Consider the following 20,236-nt stretch of genomic DNA (forward strand, 5'->3'; position numbering starts at 1 on the left):
ACAATTTTAACAGAAAGCTCTGTCCTAAATGTGTTTTCTAATCACAATATAATGTGTAAATGTTTTTCTGTTATAGGATATTTATCGATATTAAATAAGCTCAAACGTTCAGAGTTAAACTTGTCTTAAATGTGATGCGCACCTCGATGTTGTCTGTAAAATGGTTATTCTTCAGCTAGGAAACAATAACAACAATAGCAATACAGTGGAACTTCTCTAACTCGAATCACTATAATCCACCAAAAAACTTCAAGGTAGAGAGGCTTCTACAGAATTTTCATTAAAACATGTAATTTTAAAAAAAGCAGTAAAATATAAATTTATACACATTTTTATTTATTTATTTCGCCTAACGTGTGTACATAAAACTTTATAAAATGTATTCTGTATTTTGTTCGTTGCAGTTTGCTATTGTTAGGCTATTGAAGTCTATATCCCATGCCTTTGTTGCATGATTTATGAAATCCATAAGTGTTATATCATATTTTTTGTTAGCCTCCATACGATATAGAGACTCTTTTAAAATGCTGCCTCGATAATAAAATTTATATTTTGAATTATCCCCTGGTCGAAAAGTTTCATTTATGGAATGCATTTTGTATGTAATTTTTCTTCTATTGCCATTTGAAGAGTTCGAGTTATAGAGAACTTCGAGATATAGAAGTTCGAGTTATGGAAGGAAACTTGTATGAAATTTGATTTAAACCTCCGCATGCGCATTAACACGATTTGTGCTGTTATCTCTACTTGCATTGAAAAGTGACTTTATAATACACATAAGTTAGGAACAATTTTAACAGTGTTTCCACATAATAACATAACTGATTCAGCACATAATCTATAGTATCGGTTAATAAGATAAGAAAACTTAGGGTGGTCGGTTTGTAAATTAGCCAAGCATCGAATGCTTAACTCATTCGCAAATAAACCCGTTCTATGAAATTTAGTTAGACAATCACAAGTAAACAATCACTTGACACAGCCTTTATAATTCAAAAGCTTTTAAGTCAAAATAAAGTAAAATTTTAGTTTATTCCATTTAGAATAGGAGGTATCAAGAATATAATATGAAATATAGATATATATATGTATGATGCAATTTTTTTTTTAATTATTTGAGAAATAAATAATCGAGAACGATCACAATTTAGAATTCGAGTAACATACATTTGAAATCCTATTATTTAGTGATTTTTAACGATCACCTGTGCCATAGTATTCACTATTCACATACAATTTTATGTGTATTTTATCATAATTTTCTTCTCTCTATTCCTTATTAAGCATCTCCACCTCCGTTTCCACCTCGTGTAGTGCTGCAACTACGCATTGTTGTACCTCCATATTTATTGTGGTGCACGTGTTCATCGCTGCGAGGTGTCATGCCATCGGAGCTCATTTGAAAATCATCATCATCCTCTTCGAAAACGGGCTTGCTAATTTTCATAGCGTCTTCCAAGCGATAACTGTTACTTTTGGGTAATGGTTGATCATCACATTTTAGTTCACTCATTTGTATTTGTGTGCAAAAGCGTTGAATATGCTCTAAAACCTCACGCATTCCCATCTCAGATGACTTTTGACTCATGCTGCGCTCCTCTGAAGAGGTTTTGTGTGGTTCGGAAGGTGGTGTTTTAATGGTGCTACGACATGAACACGAGTTTTGCCCCTTTTCACATTCATTGATCGATGTACTTTGTTTCGACCCGCTACCACGCTTCTCAGGGTGATTAGATGGTGCTGTTGGTGCGGTACTTGATTGGGTGTTTGAAGTAGATGCCAACATAGTATGATGTTGGTAAAACATTTTGTCATACTCTGATTTCATGCAGAGGTAACGGAAGTGGCGTGAATTCTCCTCCCCATAGTGTACAACCTCTGTCGGAGTAATAATATACAAATTTTTTTCTGAACAGATTTTAACACTAAACTTACTGTTATTTAAATCAGCCTGTAGTTTATTTAGCATTGAATTCGTGGACTTAAGTTCGGCTGAAAAACGATCGACTTTTGCTGATAATTCTCGAAAGTTACGATTGAGTAAATCAGAGATCGATTTCTACAAAAAAACAAAGCAAATCATGATACAGAGTTTATATAGCGAAGGAATTCGTCAAAATTTACCCCGATAGCACTTTCAACAGTTTGACGAATGAGTTCAAAAAACTCTTCGGTATCATCATCTTTATCGTCATCATGGTTGACGTGATGGTGGCGATGGTGATTAGTATGCTCCTGCACGCGTAGGTCTTTTTGCGCGTTACTATCCGCAAAGCTCGAGTAGTTCTTATTATCGTATAGATTAGGCGCATTGTATATAGCCGATGGTGGGCCATAGTTGTTTTTTTCTGTACGGGCAGTCTTAGCTTTATTACTGCTGCTATGTTCTTTTTTGCTATCATCCAGATTCAGCACTTTCTCGTCCTTGCCAAAATATTTGTCTTGTTTAATACTATTAGGTCCCGGACGGGCACTTTTGCGCCGACCTGTCGCCATGCTGCTAACTCCCATTGTATTGCCGTTACCATTGACAGCTGACGAATTGCCAGATGGTGCTTGACAGCTGGTATTGTATGGAGTATTGGAAGTGATAATGTATCCTCCATAATCTCCGCGATCGCGTAGATTCTTTGGCATGTTATTGTTGGCTTGAGATTTATTTGTGTTTGTTTCAAATTTTGACGCATACAGTTCTTCGACAGATTTTCGTGGCCGTTGTCGCACCATTTCACCAAAGGAGTTCGTAAAACTTATACCTTTAAAAATGGATGATTGTTGTTGTTGATATAACGACTCTTCAGCTAGGGAAAGACCATGCAATTGTATGATGCCCAGATGATTTAGTTGTTGACCTGTTCACTTAATTACAACGATATGCTGTGTAACAAAGAAAGAGATAAATGTTAGTGGCAAATTAATTCTCTGAGACTTTTTAACAATTTTTTTTTTTATTTTTTGACGAAAATATCAATTTGCATTCAAAAGTGTCTGAAAATTAAAAAATACACTGCAGTGGAGAATTCAAAGTATACACCAGATAAAGCAAAGTAAGCCTGGTCACTATTCGGACGCGAAAAGATGGCTTTACTTACAAGTGGAATAGGAGGTATAATAGCATAGTCCAGTGGAACTTCTCTAACTCGAATCACTATAATCCTCAAAAAAACTTCGAGTTAGAGAGACTTCGAGTTATAGAATTTTCATTAAAACATATAAATTTTCATAAAGCTGTAAAATATAGATTTATACACTGATTTATTTATTTACTTCTCGAAACTTTTATGGACATACGTTAAATCATATATTCTGTAATTTTGTTTGATAAAGAATAAAGAGTTTTTCCATTATTTCATCAATAAACACAAACATTGAAATCCTAGCTACTGACATATGTACATCCCCTCACACGAACTCCAGCAGCTTTCTGTTTTGCTATTGGATATAACCGCCCATATGACTTGTACAAACAAAATATACTTTCTTTGGAGAAGATAACTTTCTCCCTAAATTCCGTCGACATGTTTAAGTGCACCTTTGCAAAAAAAAGTCGCATTGTTTGGTACACCTTACTAATGAGTGGTGTTCTTCGACAACCTGGGCATTGGAACCAGTATTACATCTGTTTCTGGTGATGGTGTTTTGGGATATTTATACTCGTTCACATAACGGTTGTATGTAACACCCAAAACAAAACGAGTTAAATATGGAGTTATATATACCAAAGTGATCAGGGTGACTAGTGGAGTTCAAATCCGGATGTCTGTCCGCCCGTCTGTGCAAGCTGTAACTTGAGTAAACATTGAGATACTTTGATGAAACTTGGTACACGAGTTCTTAGCAACATAGGAAGGTTGCTTTCGAAGATGAGCCATGGACCACTGCCACGCCCACCAAATGACGAAAACCGAAACACACACGCTTTTTAGGGAAGCCCCTATTAAGTTTTTTGTACATAGCAGATCAGTTAGAGCAACGAAACTCTCTAGAGTCGTTTTTTTAGGTACTACCTTATACAATCCAAAAATGGAGGAAACCGGATAATAATCACACCTACCTCCCATTCAAAAGATATTTTGAAAACTACTAAAAATGTTTTCATTCAGTAAGGAAGAACATCAGAAACCTCAAATTTCATTATAAATATGGTACAGAAGGACTGCAATCAAATTGGTAACAAAATTTTAAATATGTGTGGCTCCGCCCACTTAGAGGTTAAAAACCATATCTCCGAAACTACTTGAGCACTCCAATGATGTGTTATGAAAATAGTCCAAATCGGTTCACAACCACGCCTGAACAGGGTATATTAAATTTGTCACGAAGTTTGTAACACCCAGAATGAAGCGTCGGAGGCCCTATAAAGTATATATATAAATGATCCGTATGTTGCACTGAGTCGATTTAGCCATATCTGTCTGTCTGTATATAAGTATACGAACTAGTCCTTCAGTTTTTAAGATATCGTTTTGAAATTTTACAGATGTTATTTTCTCTTCAAGAAGCTGCTCATTTGTCGGAATTGCGGATATCGGACCACTATATCATATAGCTGCCATACAAACTGAACGATCGGAATCAAGGGCTTGTATGGAAAACTTCCGCATTTTACTACATATCTTCACGAAATTTGGTGTGAGTTATTGTTCATAGAATTAATTTAATCTCCGAAGAAATTATTCAGATCGGTTAACTATAGCATATAGCTGCCGTACAAACTGAATAATCGAAATCAAATGCTTGCATGGGAAACTTTCTCATTTGACACTACAATAGCTGAAGAAATTCTGCAGATCGGATAACAAAACCTGCCATACAAACTTAAAAATCAAAATTAAGTTCTTATGTGACAAGGAATGTTCATAAAATTTAGTATGGATTATTGCCCAAGATATCGTTTTAATCTTCAAAAGACTTACTTTTTCTTACGTCTTTAGGTTTGCATAAACACATAGTTACTAAAAGAAATGCACCTGTGAAGGGTATATTAGCTTCGATACAGCCGAAGTTAACGTTTTTTCTTTTTTTTTTAATAACCGAATATTATTTTCACCATTACCATAATCCATAACGTACCCCATAGATAATATTACGGAGGCCAGTGCACTTTTGTCCCAAAAACAATATTCATATACACACGTTCGAGTATGTACATACATATGTACATATTTATGTATGTATGTAAACACATAATTTATGCGATATCACCGTAGCAACATAAAGCGATGCCAAACATTGTTAAGTTGTAATTCAGCGTGGTGAACTCAGAGGTGACATATATAATCAGACATATGTCTACAAAATCATAACAAACCATTTTATCTTAGTGGCTCACTGCTTATACAATAATCAACCTGTGCGCATTTAATTATTATTACCACAAATATTTATTGGTTTTGGAAAATAACGAAGACCGACCTTAATGGTAAGGGAGCATGCGCTGCATGCCATATTCACTCTGTGTAGTTGAGCTTAAATTTGGTGAAGCGTTAAGTCCATCTCACTCAAATTCTACAAATTAACTAGTGAACGCAGGGCAATGTAATAATGAAAGCAAGCCGTACAACAGTTAAAATTCTACTCCCGGTTAAAAGGTACCTCAAAGCTGAGCTCTTTGCTTGTCGCGAAAACAGTGAAGGTAATTACTGGTGTTTACATCGAACGGTCGTAGAGAAATTATACATATTAGTAGTAGTAATTTTTTTTTTATTTTTATTCATCAAAAATAGTTTGTGTGCTACTGTGCCACAAATATCTACTAAACTTATTATGAAAAGTATTAGCTATCGATTTTTAAATGGAACCATGGACATTTGACCTAAAATAAATCAAATATGTATACACATACATGCATATGGGGAAAAATTATTTAAGTGAAAAGTAAAGTGAATACGCAGATACAATCAAATGTACCTGGATACATACATATTTAAGTCACATACTATAAGACATTCGTCTGCAAGGTCCAACCAAGTGTAAAAACACTATGCTACATAAAATACATGTCATATGTGATATATGAAATAGTTATAAAAATGATGTGATGATGTTTGTTAAACATGTTTTTTTTTCAATTTATATATGTTTTTCTAAAAGTTTTACATCATAAACACACCAATCACTAAAGTGTACACTTTCAACAATAAAACAATTGTGTGTAAGCAACTCAAAAGTGAACGACTAATGACTTATTTATGTGGCTACATGCATACATATATAAGTACCTGTAAATATTTATTTGCAGTTTTCAAACATACAAGTTTAGCGATCGACATCAACCCTTAATCGGTGCCCGATTGCACAGGTTAAAGTGCCATAATAATATGTACATAAATATCTGTTTACAAATTTACGGAAGCGTTCATTTTATTCATTACTGACAATAACAAATAAATAAAGAATGTTAAATGGATTAACTTGAATTATAAATTGTAAATGTTGTAGGCCTACTGATGGAAGAGTATTCCATTTCATACGCAAACTGATGAATACTTGTAAAATGATAATTTACGCCTCAAATGAACTACATAATCTTTACCTACTTGGTGAAAACCTTCAAAAAAACCTATTTATATTTTTCAAATTAACTTATTATTATAATATAACGGTAAATTAAATTGGCCGTCGATTATGCAATTGGTTTGTTATATATGTACATATATAGATATGACATAAAGAAGACTAATACAGGGAGCACTCTAATATATAAAACAAATAACAAAATGGCTGTGACTAGTAAAATTAAATTATACTATAAACAAAAATTACCCAAGTAAACTCAATCAAAAATACATATATTTATACATAAGTACCAACAATCTATAAGGAAATGATCATTAAATAAATGTTAATTTTTAATATTCTAATGCATAATAACAGTTACGTAAGCACCAAAGAGAATATGCGGAAAAAGCGCTTTCATAAGTGCATAATATCAAAAGAGGACTATTTTAAAGGTGACAGCAATAATGTGGACTAATGAATATATATGTTTGTAAAAAAATAGAAATTCCCTTTATTTTTTGAACAGCCGCGATATTTGTTATGCACCCTCTAGGAAAATAAACGAAGACCTCTGCTTAAATATATTCCAAAACCATTTTAACTAAGTATGTACTATATATATATATATATAGGGCATAATACCAAAATTTAAGATTTTACTATCAAGACAGAATTTTCAGAGTCCCTATATCGTATGGAGACGAACAAAAAATATTATATTACAGAAGTCAAGAGTCAAACAATAGCAAACTGCCACAAACATAATAAGTAAAACTGTATATAAATCTATATTTTACAGTTTTTTGAAAAATTTTATATTTTAATGAAAATTCTATAACTCGAAGTTTTTTGTGGATTATGGTGATTCGAGTTAGAGAAGTTCCACTGTACTTGGATGTGTTTATTTCTTTGGAGTTTATTTCCTGCGGGTGCTGACGTCCGACTGCTGTAAGCCTAATGCGATTACAGTAAAAAGAAAATTTGCAAAATATAGTAGGAAACAAATTTAACCTACTGCCCACATATGTGCATGTATGTATGTATACACATAAATAATATTCAGTTAGATTTTTTATAAGGAAAACAACAAGATTACTAAAGAAAAAGAACAGCATTAAAGAAGAGTTTAGATGGGAGGTAAATTGTAAAAGAACCAGACCTAGATATTAGTATAATTTAGTTACTAACAAACTAAATATACGTTTTATTAGTAAGGTTGCTGTTAGTAAGGTTGATTTTCACTAAAATTTTATATTACTAGAAGACTGATTTTGAACAAAGAAGTGAAATAGATGAACTGAAATTGTCGCGAAAAAATTATGTTTTATAAAACAAGTGGTAAGTGCTATCAAAATATTGTCTCGAATGAATATATGTTGAAGTTAATACATTTTATTTCCAGTTCTAATGTTAACACTTCCATTGGCCAATATATACATTTTTTATTCAGTATGTGTAACGGCGCAAGGAGCTGCTGACTTACTCAAGATTACAAAACCAACGCCGAGCATTATTTCGAAAGAACCATCAATAAGAGTAAAAAACCCAACTAATACCCAAGCAACTGCTTTCCCTACTACAGAGGTTAGTCCTGCGACATCTGTAGTACCTGAGATTTGCATACATGGTGTAAAAATTTTATCAAACGTCAAGCATGATACTCAAAATATACAATACGAACAAGATTTCGTGCATGTCATTGAAGGTGATGCTATGCTCAGCATATTGACTACGGATGTTGCTTCATCACTTTTTGTAGTCGATCGGGTGAACAGAGCAAATCTATTGGATGCCGACTTTGAAATTGGGAAGTTACATGCCTTTATTTAACTTTAATATGTATTTATTGCTCACTTACTTTATTTATTTCTACAGGAGTTCGTGCCATATTGGTCGAAGATGAAACAGTTGCTGAAAATTTGCTTATACAAGAGGTACAGTATCTTCAGCAGTGCATAGCTCATGCCATTGGTATCTTTGTCGATTATGATTTATATAAAAGTTCCGAGAAATTTATCAAAGACCTAGAGTACAACATTTGGCCAATACTTCCGCCTCGTATGTATATCCTTCCGAAAGTAGCGCATCTGTTGCACCAAATGCCTTGGGCCGGCAGTATAGCATCTGTGGAAATTATCACTGAAAATTTAAACACTTATAATGAGTTTATTGAGGCTGTGCGTCATGAACATATGTGTCTTATGCATTTTAAAAGTAATGAAAATATTTACATTGTGTTTGGAAAAAAGATGACGAAGCATTTCGAAGATAACAGCACTATTTTTGCAATACCCACTGATCGCACAGATCGTACATTTCTAACAGGTAATGAAAATAATAAAAAATAATAATATCTTTATGAATATACTTATGTATGTATATATTACTGTCCAATTTAAGATCTTCCGGAGAAGTCGTATGTGTTTATGGAAAGCGAAGTGGATCCTGATAAAATTGAGGAAAATTCTACAATGCCAATAATAGACGAGACTTTAAAGAGTACATTAATTCAACCGTCCCGGGTTTTCGCTTTTGCGCGACCCTTGCTGGAAATCGTCCGTTGGTTAAAGGGATCATTAATGCGCAACTGCAAACGGGAGCAAAACATTTTTGTACTTGAGTCTTGCTTAAACTTTTTAAATTTCATCGCTGATTGGCAGACAACTGAGTATCGTCAGTATTACGAACCAGCTAAAATTTTAGAATTATTGCACATGCAAAGATTTACTTCTTTTATGAACCTTAAAATGTTTCAAAAAAGCACCAAAATCCCCAATGAAAGAGCAACGACTAGTCAAGATCATACAGATCTTCAGGAGATAGCATCACAAAACTTTGTTACTAACATAACCACGTTTTATCATTACAATGAAGCTAATAGCACCAGCATAGAGTTGAAACCTAAATTTGGAAAGGTTTTCAATTGTCAGTATAGCGCGGGAGACAATAGACGATATCCTTTTTTATTCGATGGAGAATCTGTGATGTTTTGGAGGATTAAGCCGGATGCATGGGTAGCAACGGGAATGACTGCAGCTATTCTTGGCCTAATAATTACCTTGGCTATATTAGTATTTATTGTTGTTCGCATATCTTTGGGTGACGTATTCGAAGGCAATCCCGTCACATCGATATTATTGCTGCTTTCTATGATTTTATTATTCACTTCCTTTGTACCTTTCTCTTTGGAGTATATCGGTGAGCATAAAAACTCACACGTGACATTTGAAGATGCCGCCACGCTGAATACGCTTTGCGCTATACGAGTTTTTATTATGACACTAGCTTATTGCCTAATTTTTTCACTATTACTTTGTCGGGCTGTTATGCTCGCCTCGATAGGTTCTGAGGGGGGATTTTTGTCCCATGTCAATGGCTATATCCAGGCTGTAATCTGTATTTTCAGTATCCTCGTACAGTTGGGTATGTCAATTCAATTACTTGTCATTATGCATATCGCTACGGAGAGTATATCATGTGAGAACATGTACTATGGCCACTGGTTATGGCTTTTGGTTGGATACGATTTCATGTTACTTGTGGGCATTGTTGGATTGATTCCTTTTATATATCGCTCTCAACGGAATTATCGCGAAGGTATTCTCATTGTTATTGGTGCAGTGTTGACATTCGCAATTTGGATCGTTTGGATTGGAATGTCACTTTTAGGGGATGAGATGCGTGATGCAGCAATATCTTTAGGCCTACAGGCCACGGGCTGGGCTATTTTAGTAGGTGTGCTTATACCGCGGACATTTCTTATAGTGCGCGGAATTGAGCGTTCGGATATTGCCCAAGCATTACCTTCGCTTACTTCACTAGCGTTTGCGCAAAATAATCAGTACTCATCGGAACAGGTAAATTATTACTTCATTCTATTTGTAACTACGCTACTTTTATGAACTACTATTTTAATAGAGCGTTTACGAGTGTGTTAATCCAGCTATGCGAAGTTGTTCACAAGCTGATATAGTTCAGTCTCCAAGTGAAATTCCGACTCTTCCCTTGCGCGGTGGTGGACCACGCCGCCAACAATTTTTCGCCAACTTACGTCAGGCTAATGCCAATATCAACCCACAGCGACAACCGCCTCGACCACAGAGGGGCAGTCCCACACGTTCAGAGTGCTCTTCTTTGCCCGGTTCACCAGAGAGCAGTAAAATAACCCGGTTTTAGACAAACCAAAACTCCATGGAAAATATATTATATTAACTTACCAAATAAAACGTATTTTGAGATTATTTTATTTGTATCTAGTCATTCATAGTCTTTTAAAGACTGCCCTTTTATTATACATACTTATATTACAATAACATTTTCGAAACATACTATATACAATGTTAAAATTAAATAAATTATACTCACTTATGTATTTTTTATTACCATTTTAGTAACTTCTGTAAAGGAACCTTAGTCCCAAGTTCGTGAATTCTTTATAAGCATAATATGGTATAATGTCGGTACATCATTAACAAAAAATTTACTTCCTGCAACGAATAAATCGAATATACCTACATATGTAACTAAAAAACTAATGAATTAATTTTGTTTTGCATAATATCTGAAATGTCTACTATAAAGTCAACCGGGATATTATGAATGATTGTGATGAAAATTATCACCATGTATAAATGTATGAAGAAGTTCTATCAGTATTTCGCCTTGCTATGAAATTACATATGTACGTCAAGTAAATGGTCTATATATCTTATCTGTTTTATGGCTGACCGCTTGGAATTCAATATTAGGGGTGTTATTGCAGAGAAACTATGTTGTCTTCTGAAGAAGTAGTTCATTTATCTAAAAATCTTTCAAATATAAAATACCAAAATGATTACCATCACACAATTTTTAATGAACTTATTTGAAATGTATTTTGTAAAATTTTAAGGATTTACAGTTATATTTATCTGTGACCTCAAATAACAACAGTTACTTTTGATGATGTGGGTAATTTCTATTGTTTATTTAAAAATAATTACAATTATATTTATATTCAAACCGGAAATAAATTCAATAACTGGCAACAAGACAGTTTTTGTTGAGATAGTGTTGGTAGCCGGTCATGGTTCTAGCTGTTATGATATTAGAAAAGCTTATTATCGAATGATTTTAGCTTTTTCGTTGAGTCGATTATATGTCAAAAGCTAGTTTATTAAAATGAGCATCCATTTGCATGTTTTTATTAAATTACAACTCAAGTTGTCTGGCAACTCACGCTCATCTAAACTATTCTGAGTTTACCGTCGATTGACTAACTTCGTCCAGTTCAGTTTTGGACGCTAACCCGAACAAGTCGTATTCAATTAAAAATCGTCGTTGGTAATAATTATCTTTCAGTGATTTTCGATGCATATAGTATATATAAAAAGAGACACTCAGAATCACATAACAAAGAAAAATTCTAGTTAAATAGTGTTGTTTAGATATTTTAAAAGTACGAACTGGAGAAAATATATATTTCAGTTAGTTAAAGTCTCAGTATATAGTGGCATGTGTTTTATTTATTTGTTTCATAACATTTAATATAAAGCAGTGCAACAGTGAATATTTAATTTACACACATGTTTAAACTAATAATACGAAATTAGCTGCATATAGCATATTCCTTTATTTTAAGAAAATTGTGAAAAATCATTGGCACTCAATTCCTATTTTCAAAAGCTTTATTCCGTTTTCCTTGTGAAATGTTTCTCTCTCTCTCTCTTAAAGCAGTGTTGTACGTGTCCTTACATTATGTCACTCTCTGGCATTCTATATATATATGTATTTATATTTCGCGGTTCGTTAAGTTAGCACGCAGGAGTAAATAAACCCCGCAATATCAGTTTATGACTAAATATTTCTATCTGAAAACCAACTAGGTATAATAAGGTCACAATTATACTAATCAAAGAACGATTTGTTGGCATATTTTTTGTACAGGTGGGGTTTCTGACCGAAATCTGACAACTCTCATTTCATACAACTTTGTCTGTAGAAGTTCATATTAGTTTAATAGTAGTTTGACTGGTTGATTTCATATACCAAATAATTGCAACATACAAAACAAATATAATGAACTTAAAAAAGAAATATATTAATAATATATGTAGCATTTTGGTAGTTTATGTAATATTATGAAAATATGAATAGAAAAATGAACACTAACCAATAAACAAGTACAAAAATAACCAATCCCCAGTGCATAAAGAATTTATCTGCACCCCTAAATATCGACAAATTGCAGGTCAACGAAATTAGCACAACGACCTCAATGTGGAGTCTCAAAGTAAGATGCATTTTCCATTTATAAAAACATTTACGAACATAGCTTTCATTCATAAAAATGCAAAGAAGCACATTGAAAGAGATGCGGCTGACTGTTTTCATCTAATTGAGTGAGAGACAACTGACGAATGCGCATGACTGCAATTATATTGGGGAGCATTTCTTGTGCCACTGCTGTTGTTTATATGAACTTAACGAAACTAACCTTTCACAAAACCTAACACATTCGATTTTATTCAGCAATTATGTGCATATATGTACTTACCATTTCAAAACTTTTTTCATCCTATTGATAAATATAATATTAGTGTTGCAACTAAACAAATTGAAATTTTTCCAATTCGCCGATTTCCTACTAAATAATAACAGCGATGTGCATTTGGAATTTTGGAAGAAGCTAAATGAAGATACACATAAATTCTCTAAATGTTGACCAGCTGTTTAGCACTTGATTCAAGCACGAACACCTTGAATATAACAACAAATGATGGTTTTACCGGAATTAATGTTAATCTAGATGGTAAGAGCTACAGGTTATGCTTTATAGAATTATTAAAGTTATACTGATTGATTTGTAGATGAAATTTTCCACTCGGAATTTGCAAATTCTTTGGAGGCAAACGCTAATATATTTCAAAGGGTATCGATGACGAAGCAACTAACTACCAGTTCTCCTACAACAAATGGGGAAAGAAACCCCGGTACCTTAGTTATAACGCCTATAGCTCATCTTGGTCCTAGTGATACATCAATACCAAATAAAATAGATTCGGCTGGAATTGAGGCCGACAATTGCAATTCAGCAAAAGTGTTGCAAAAAAATAGCAGCAATTATATAACTTTATTGCCAAACGCACATGTTGCAAGCATTTTGGCCACAATCAATTCGGGAAATGATGAAGTTTCTTCAAGGAAGACAGTTGATGATACCAATGGACGTTCAGCGGCACTGGAACGTGCTTATGTTCATGATGTGTATGAGAATTGCAATGAGCCAACTGGTCCTATTCGACCACGTATAGCACAATTTCTGAATAATTTAGATCCTGGTGCAGTAGTCTGTGATGTTGGCTGCGGTAATGGTCGCTATCTTGCTCAAGGAAATCCTTCCATTTGCACAGTTGGAGTTGATCGTTGTTATAGATTGAGTAAGATGGCTCGTGAAAAAGGCGGGGAGGTTGGTATTTATTTAGTGAAATGGAAATGAAGCAGTTCTGATAATATCATTAATAATTTATTTAAGGTCATAATGTGTGATAATTTGGAGCTACCATTTCGAGATGATTCATTTGATGCAGTTCTTTCGTTGGCAGTTGTTCATCATTTCGCTACCACTGAGCGCCGAGTAAATGCTCTCCGAGAGTTGGCACGTGTATTGCGCATTGGTGGTCGTGTCATTATAACGGTATGGGCACTTGAACAGAGACACCGTCGTTTTGAGTCACAAGATGTTCTCATTCCATGGCAGCCTCCGAAAATTCGTAATATGAGCTGTTCGGATGAAGAGGATGATGAAAGCTTCTTACCACCTTATCATGCTTACACAGAGGACTCAACAAACTCAAGCCGCTCAGCTGGTGATGGTGACAGCTCAAGTTTATCCTCATCCTCGCCCGGTGAATCCTGCTACAGTTTTGTTCGACGTGCTATTCAAGTAAATTTCTTAACTTAATCATAGTAGTTAAATGGCACAATATTCTCTATTATCTTCAGAAACTTGCTGCTGGTCGAAAGCATCCTTGGTTTTTGGACTCATGGGCCTCAAAAGAAACAAAAAATGATAGCAGCCTAGATTTTGAAGATGTGAAAGATTTGCCAATCGAACTTCGACGACTTGAAGATTTTGAAGACTTTCACGATCCTCCACTTTCTGCAGGATTGAAATCACGTAGTCTTGGTAGCATTCTGAATCCCCCTCCCCGTCAAATTGTCCGTTCAAGATCCAGTGTCCCTAGTTTAGGTGGAACTCTCTTTCATTTGGACGTGAATTACAAACCTGGAATATCTGTATCTACTTATTCAATTCAAAACACTCAACATTTCTTTACCAAGGACTTCAATATAGCACCCGTTATTGTCTCCAAAAATAATGTATCTCCCACAAAATCAGTGAATGCTGCAAATGTAAGAAGTATAAATAGTAATAGTCCACTAGGACGCCGCCCAAAGCTCATCAAACAAAAACAATCCTTTTGTGATGAAGAATGCCAACTGCCAGAATATCCTTTTCATATAAAAGGTGCACATAATAGTAATAATTTTAATGCCAGTAGTAGTTTGTATTCACGAAGTCGCTACTACTTCAACGGCAGTAACATTAACGTTAACTCACAAACTATAGGAAAAATGCCTATTATTGATAATTTACACCATCAATCTCCACTTTCCGCCCGCCAAATGATGCAAGCAAGTATTTTTTTACGCAAACAAAGTTCCTTGAATGAGGAACTTATGGCCGTTAACCGATTGCGTGAAAAAGAGGGAGTTCGGAAACGCATTCAAAAGCAGACGTCATTAAATGAAGCATTCCTTTGTCAATCCAGTACACTTTCCAAAAAATTTCATATTATGCGAGAGAACTTCACGAAGAAAGTGAAAACTTCAACAGGCAGTTTTGAGAGGGTTACTAAAACTGGATTGAATAAATTAGTTCAAAACCTTTCATCTTATATATCGCCAGGAACGATTAGCTCCGATCTGTCTGATAAAGTAATTAGCGAGATTCAAGAATACGGTACCGTACATTCGCAATCTAACGCTCCCAAATGCAATAAATATCACCATCATCACCATTATCAGAACGTTCAGCATCCACAATCTGTAAATCTGCAAAATTGCCAATATCATCCGCGTACTTTCACAAACAACCAGGAAACCGGTTCGCAGGCGTCACATTATCAAAAGCAATTGTCGATCAGTAGTGGGGTCAACAAATACGCCGGTCCAGTCACATATTGTAACAATGCAGAGTGTTCTAACACGGGCTGTTATTGCAGCACATACCATTATGCGGGTTGTAGTACTTTTTGTACTACTAACGATGGTTATGAAAATAAGAATGGAGAGTCACGACGACACTCTAAAGAGTCCGGTTCAGACTCCTCTAAGGACAGCAGTTTACAGTCGGATACCAGTATTGAGTCAGAAGATAGTTTCGCCTCAGTTATTTTTATACCAAAGCCAGAACAGCATCAGCAACAACTTAACTACCAACAAAGCTCAAATTCGAGTTCAAGTAATTCGTCCTCAAGCAATGGTGGAGGGGGATGTCGAACTTATGGAAGTTGCTGCCAACACAAGATTGAAACGTGTAAAAAACAAAACAGTGACAATACTCAAAATTGTTTAACATGTCTAAAGCATCTGCAACAACCGCACCATCAAAGATTGCCCTCCGTACCCACCTCGCCCATGATTTTGGCATGTCCACCAACTCCAGCGCATTCCCCTGCAGCAATACAAGCTGTTATAACATCTCCCCCAAGGACAGTTGCAGCTGTGACGGCAGCCATGGCAATACTTACTCCACCTTCAGATATTAAAAATGGAATCTTAGATGAAAATTCAAAAACATTCTCAAATAATAATACGAAAAATATCAAGGATCGATTCGATTTTGATGAAGACCTTATAAAGCAGCACGAAAAGGATAAAGCACAAAATCAGCGAGAAAATGAAGAAATAGAATGTAAAATAACGCGACAAATTATCAAGAACCTACCTCCTATTCCTAAATTTCGTAAACAATCTTTGCAACCATTACGTCAATATTTTCCGATCGTACGGCGGTCATCGACAACATCTAGCTCATCTATACCAAATATGCCAAAACTAATGTCTTTAGAACTTTTCAATCCAGCCACTGACGATCTAGACAGCGATTCGAGCGAGGCATCCACACCAAACTCAATTGACAGTGTGATTAGTACTGGAAAATCCAATTCTACGACAATTACCTTAGAGCAAAGTATAAATGTGAAATCATCTCCTACATTTGAACAAGATGAATGCGATTTTGAGCAAACTATTAAGACAAAAAAACAACAAAACTACGGTGAGCAACTGAAGAACAGTAGTGACATTCCACTCGACATATTTTTAAATGAAGAAGACAGTTGTCCTATACCACCGAATAAAACCAATATTAACATCAGTACGAATTCATTACATAGGAAAGAACAAGACTTTGTTGAGTTTGCCGAACAGCTCAATATACAGTTGATGCGGAAATTTGAGGACAAAAGCGATAATGATGAATGTGTAAACATAGAAGCGATGAACGAATTTGGCGATTTTTCAGATGTACACGTTAATGTGTCGGCAGAATATTTAAATTGGAAGCGTAGTAATGAGTTGCGAGACTTGTCGGCAATTCGCGAGGAACTACGGGAACGACGTTTAATGCTCGCAAACCTTTCTACTCAGCCAAGCTTGCAACAATCGCCAACATCTTCCACATCATCCTTATCTTCACAGACACGTAGTTTTACCATTCATGAGGAAAATGAAGAAGAAAGTGATGAACGAAGCTACTCTCTGCAACTCTATGAGAATTGTAAAGTATCAAAAATTAATTATATACGTAATCGTCCATATAATTTGAATCCGGAAACCGCTTACCTATTGCAAGACGAAGGTGAAATCTTTAACGAAGAAGAAGAAAATGAATTTGATTCATTATCCAAACAAGAAACTCTTAATCAACCCACAGATGAAACCCAAATGTGCCCCAAAGTCTCTGAAAGACCAATTAGGAATGAAACTTTGAGATTGGAAATAACAGATGAAAAAAAAGACAATTCATTCGAACAAAAACCCAAAGAATCTGAAAAATCTCTCCAAAATCGACAATCAACAGAATCATGGGGCAATTCTAACAGCTCTGCTGGTTCTCTTGAGAGTCCGTCTCAAGGGGGCTCAACAACACACCACCGCTATTATCACGTTTTTCGTGAGGGAGAGCTTGATGCATTGATCAATCATCATGTAGCTAGTTTACATATAGTCTCCTCATACTATGAACGGTCTAGTTGGTGTGTAGTTGCTGAAAAAGTTCAAGTTTGGACTATATAAATAAAATCTGAAACTTATCCGTAAAATTTAAACAATATGGAAATGGAAAATTATAATACATACATAACCTCTGACCAACAATACCAAAACAATAACGAATTAAATTTACGACTTTTTACTCGTGCATTAAACATTAATATATACTGTGTAATTATGTAAAAGGAATTGCTAGTGTGTTCACACGCCTTAGTTCTAATTCAGTATAGATTATAGTGCTTAATATATCTCAACCATACATACGAGTACACATGAACTCCCGAGCTTACATCGAACGAAATATTCTCAACGAATGTAATGAACTAGGATGTATTTTATTAGTAGATATGCACAGCCCCTCGCATAATGTGTTCCAATCATAAGAATAGACGTATATATATACAGTAATCCCCGCTTAAGTGCCCCTTCTTAATATGCAAGACTTTTGGAACACTTAAGCGAGAAAGACACTTAAATGAATTCCGCTTAAGTGCCTCGAGGTACTTACCAAGCTTTTTATCAAATGCTTCGATCTAATATTTTTTCTTTATTTCTTATTAATAACAAAAATACTTATTAATAGCAATAAATATGAAAAAAAACTTGTTTTCATGCTCTTTAATTTGGTTTGACATTGTCAAAAGGCACTTAAAAGAGAAAAATTGCAAACAATTTTGTATTTGTGGTTTAAATATTACAAGCATTTAAGCAGTAAAAGCCACTTAAGTGGAGAATTGTATATGTAAATTTACAGAAAAAACAACGATGCAGCAAAATATGTAAACTTAAGCGGGGATCACTTTATACCTTTATTAATACAGATACTGGTGCTTATGTTTGGCTTTGTATTAACGTATTCATAGCTATTTAGCGCATAGCTCATATTTAGCTTCTCATTAATACAACGATTAAAAATTGGGCGAATTTTACTAATATTCGTTTATTAACAAATATGGAATTGTATATACATATTTAGTAACTCAATTAGCTACTACATGATAAAATATAGAAAGGAATAGTGGTAAAAACTTTTTATGAAAACTCATGTTTATATTTGTACATAAATTTGCCTCCTATAATTTTTTGCTCTTTAATTTAGATTATGAATATTTGCTCGAATCGTTAAAAAATCGAGTTAATTACTATTAGTTAACTTTAGTTTTAGACTCTGTGATTGGCATTGTGATCAATTATTAACAAATTTGTAGTGTATTCAAAATAACAAAAATTTAATGATTTCGCTCATAATAACTAAATCGGTTTTGTAGAAGGCGAGCGAGCTTTCACTCAGCACAAAAATTTACTTTTCTCATCATTATCAACCGGTGATAATACAATTAAGTTTGAAGTAATATTTTGTCATTTTAGATGTTAAGATTATTCATTCATTTGAGCGACATACTTGTACTGTTGCTTTAATATAGATTAGTGTAAAAACATTAAGTAATAGTATAATGATAAATTAATTACAACACTACGTTCTGAATACAAAAATGTACTCAAAATCTAAATATATATATGTAAAATTTTTCCGAATAAATTCCTTCATAAATGATGACTATTTTCTTTTTGTTTGGAAAGTAAGCAAAGGGCTAGGATACCAAATAATTTAATTCATATGTATGTTCGGCATAAAGTCCACTGGATTAACTAAATTCATTATATGCATCATTGTATATATTATATGAGGGCTTAGGTAATTCCTGGACCATTATCATTAATTTTCGCCACGAAGATACACGTACATAATATTTAAGATTATAATTTCTCTTATATGAAAATATAGAGAAAAACCCACGATAAGGATATTTCGACTAGCCTCAATAAGTTTTTGAGCATGTTGAGAATTGTCAGGGAGTACAGATCTTCCGAAGCTTTTGAATTCATGATATCGTTGAAGTAGTTTGGAAATTAGAGCAAACCAATATGTTTACGGTATAATATTGAATCTGGTATATTAATTGCAGAACTGGAGTTGACTGAATATGCTTAAAAGACTTGTGTGTTTTCGGTAGAAAGTTAAAGTGGACTAACAATAAAGAAAAAAATATTTATTTAATTTTATTAGTATTATATAACACACAATTTGACTTACATATAAGTCCATTGAAAATTGGAATCCCTAATATTAGGTATATGGCACGGAGACATATTATTAAAAGAAAAATATTCCCTCTGAATTTCTTCAAAATATCTGTGAGACTTACATACATATATTTTCGGTAAACATTTTATTCGAAATTCTGATGTCTTCATGTTCGATGTATGAGCCCTTGAATACTTATGGTCCGATTTGACCTCACTATAATTGCAGTATTTGTGCAAAGGTCTGTTCCGATATCTTTACTAGTGCTTACTTTATATATTTTAAAGTAACTATTCAGATCCACTTCAAAGTCCTGGTATATGGAAAGTA

At 34.2% G+C, this 20,236-nt stretch overlaps 3 protein-coding genes across 7 annotated transcripts; 2 read left to right on the forward strand and 1 right to left on the reverse strand.

Annotated features, from left to right (window-relative positions):
- Window positions 1–1,007: 1,007 nt before the first annotated feature.
- Window positions 1,008–2,994, reverse strand: LOC105208434 (putative uncharacterized protein DDB_G0282499). Its single transcript, XM_011178271.3, has 3 exons — window positions 2,125–2,994; window positions 1,936–2,059; window positions 1,008–1,878 (listed from the first exon to the last, which is right to left on the reverse strand). The coding sequence occupies exons 1-3, from the start codon at window positions 2,725–2,727 to the stop codon at window positions 1,280–1,282; spliced, it is 1,326 nt and encodes a 441-aa protein (XP_011176573.2). The 5' UTR covers window positions 2,728–2,994; the 3' UTR covers window positions 1,008–1,279.
- A 1,457-nt stretch (window positions 2,995–4,451) lies between these two features.
- On the forward strand, window positions 4,452–10,865 carry LOC105208433 (protein bride of sevenless). The gene is made up of 6 exons (XM_054226119.1): window positions 4,452–5,635; window positions 7,763–7,839; window positions 7,904–8,306; window positions 8,375–8,826; window positions 8,902–10,358; window positions 10,420–10,865. Exons 2-6 carry the CDS (start codon window positions 7,821–7,823, stop codon window positions 10,675–10,677), a joined length of 2,589 nt encoding a protein of 862 aa, XP_054082094.1. The 5' UTR covers window positions 4,452–5,635; window positions 7,763–7,820; the 3' UTR covers window positions 10,678–10,865.
- Window positions 10,866–11,181: 316 nt separating this feature from the next.
- Window positions 11,182–18,677, forward strand: LOC105208466 (uncharacterized). Of its 5 annotated transcripts, XM_054226103.1 has the most exons (6): window positions 11,182–11,823; window positions 13,141–13,291; window positions 13,350–13,948; window positions 14,015–14,176; window positions 14,240–14,425; window positions 14,485–18,677. In XM_054226103.1, the coding sequence occupies exons 2-6, from the start codon at window positions 13,198–13,200 to the stop codon at window positions 17,842–17,844; spliced, it is 4,401 nt and encodes a 1,466-aa protein (XP_054082078.1). In that variant the 5' UTR covers window positions 11,182–11,823; window positions 13,141–13,197; the 3' UTR covers window positions 17,845–18,677. The 5 variants fall into 5 exon arrangements, with proteins under 5 accessions (XP_054082078.1, XP_028893690.1, XP_028893691.1 ...); XM_029037857.2 differs by having other exon boundaries at window positions 11,182–11,938; window positions 14,015–14,425; XM_029037858.2 differs by having other exon boundaries at window positions 13,080–13,291; window positions 14,015–14,425.
- The last annotated feature ends 1,559 nt before the right edge of the window (window positions 18,678–20,236 follow it).

Source organism: Zeugodacus cucurbitae, chromosome 2, assembly GCF_028554725.1.
Source record: "Zeugodacus cucurbitae isolate PBARC_wt_2022May chromosome 2, idZeuCucr1.2, whole genome shotgun sequence".
NCBI classification, from domain to species: domain Eukaryota; kingdom Metazoa; phylum Arthropoda; class Insecta; order Diptera; family Tephritidae; genus Zeugodacus; species Zeugodacus cucurbitae.

What these genes read in the sequence shown, in the direction of transcription:
- LOC105208434 (XM_011178271.3), bottom strand. Translation starts at nt 2,727, where the DNA reads ATGGTGCGACAACGGCCACGAAAATCTGTCGAAGAACTGTATGCGTCA. An exon ending in CTGTTGAAAGTGCTATCGGG is followed by an intron (nt 2,060 to 2,124) that starts GTAAATTTTGAC and finishes GTTTTTTTGTAG; the next exon opens with AAATCGATCTCTGATTTACT. An exon ending in ACAGGCTGATTTAAATAACA is followed by an intron (nt 1,879 to 1,935) that starts GTAAGTTTAGTG and finishes TTACTCCGACAG; the next exon opens with AGGTTGTACACTATGGGGAG.
- LOC105208433 (XM_054226119.1), top strand. An exon ending in AGATCGTACATTTCTAACAG is followed by an intron (nt 8,827 to 8,901) that starts GTAATGAAAATA and finishes GTCCAATTTAAG; the next exon opens with ATCTTCCGGAGAAGTCGTAT. An exon ending in ATCAGTACTCATCGGAACAG is followed by an intron (nt 10,359 to 10,419) that starts GTAAATTATTAC and finishes CTATTTTAATAG; the next exon opens with AGCGTTTACGAGTGTGTTAA.
- LOC105208466 (XM_029037857.2), top strand. Translation starts at nt 13,198, where the DNA reads ATGTTGACCAGCTGTTTAGCACTTGATTCAAGCACGAACACCTTGAAT. An exon ending in AATTAATGTTAATCTAGATG is followed by an intron (nt 13,292 to 13,349) that starts GTAAGAGCTACA and finishes ATTGATTTGTAG; the next exon opens with ATGAAATTTTCCACTCGGAA. An exon ending in TTGTTCGACGTGCTATTCAA is followed by an intron (nt 14,426 to 14,484) that starts GTAAATTTCTTA and finishes TATTATCTTCAG; the next exon opens with AAACTTGCTGCTGGTCGAAA.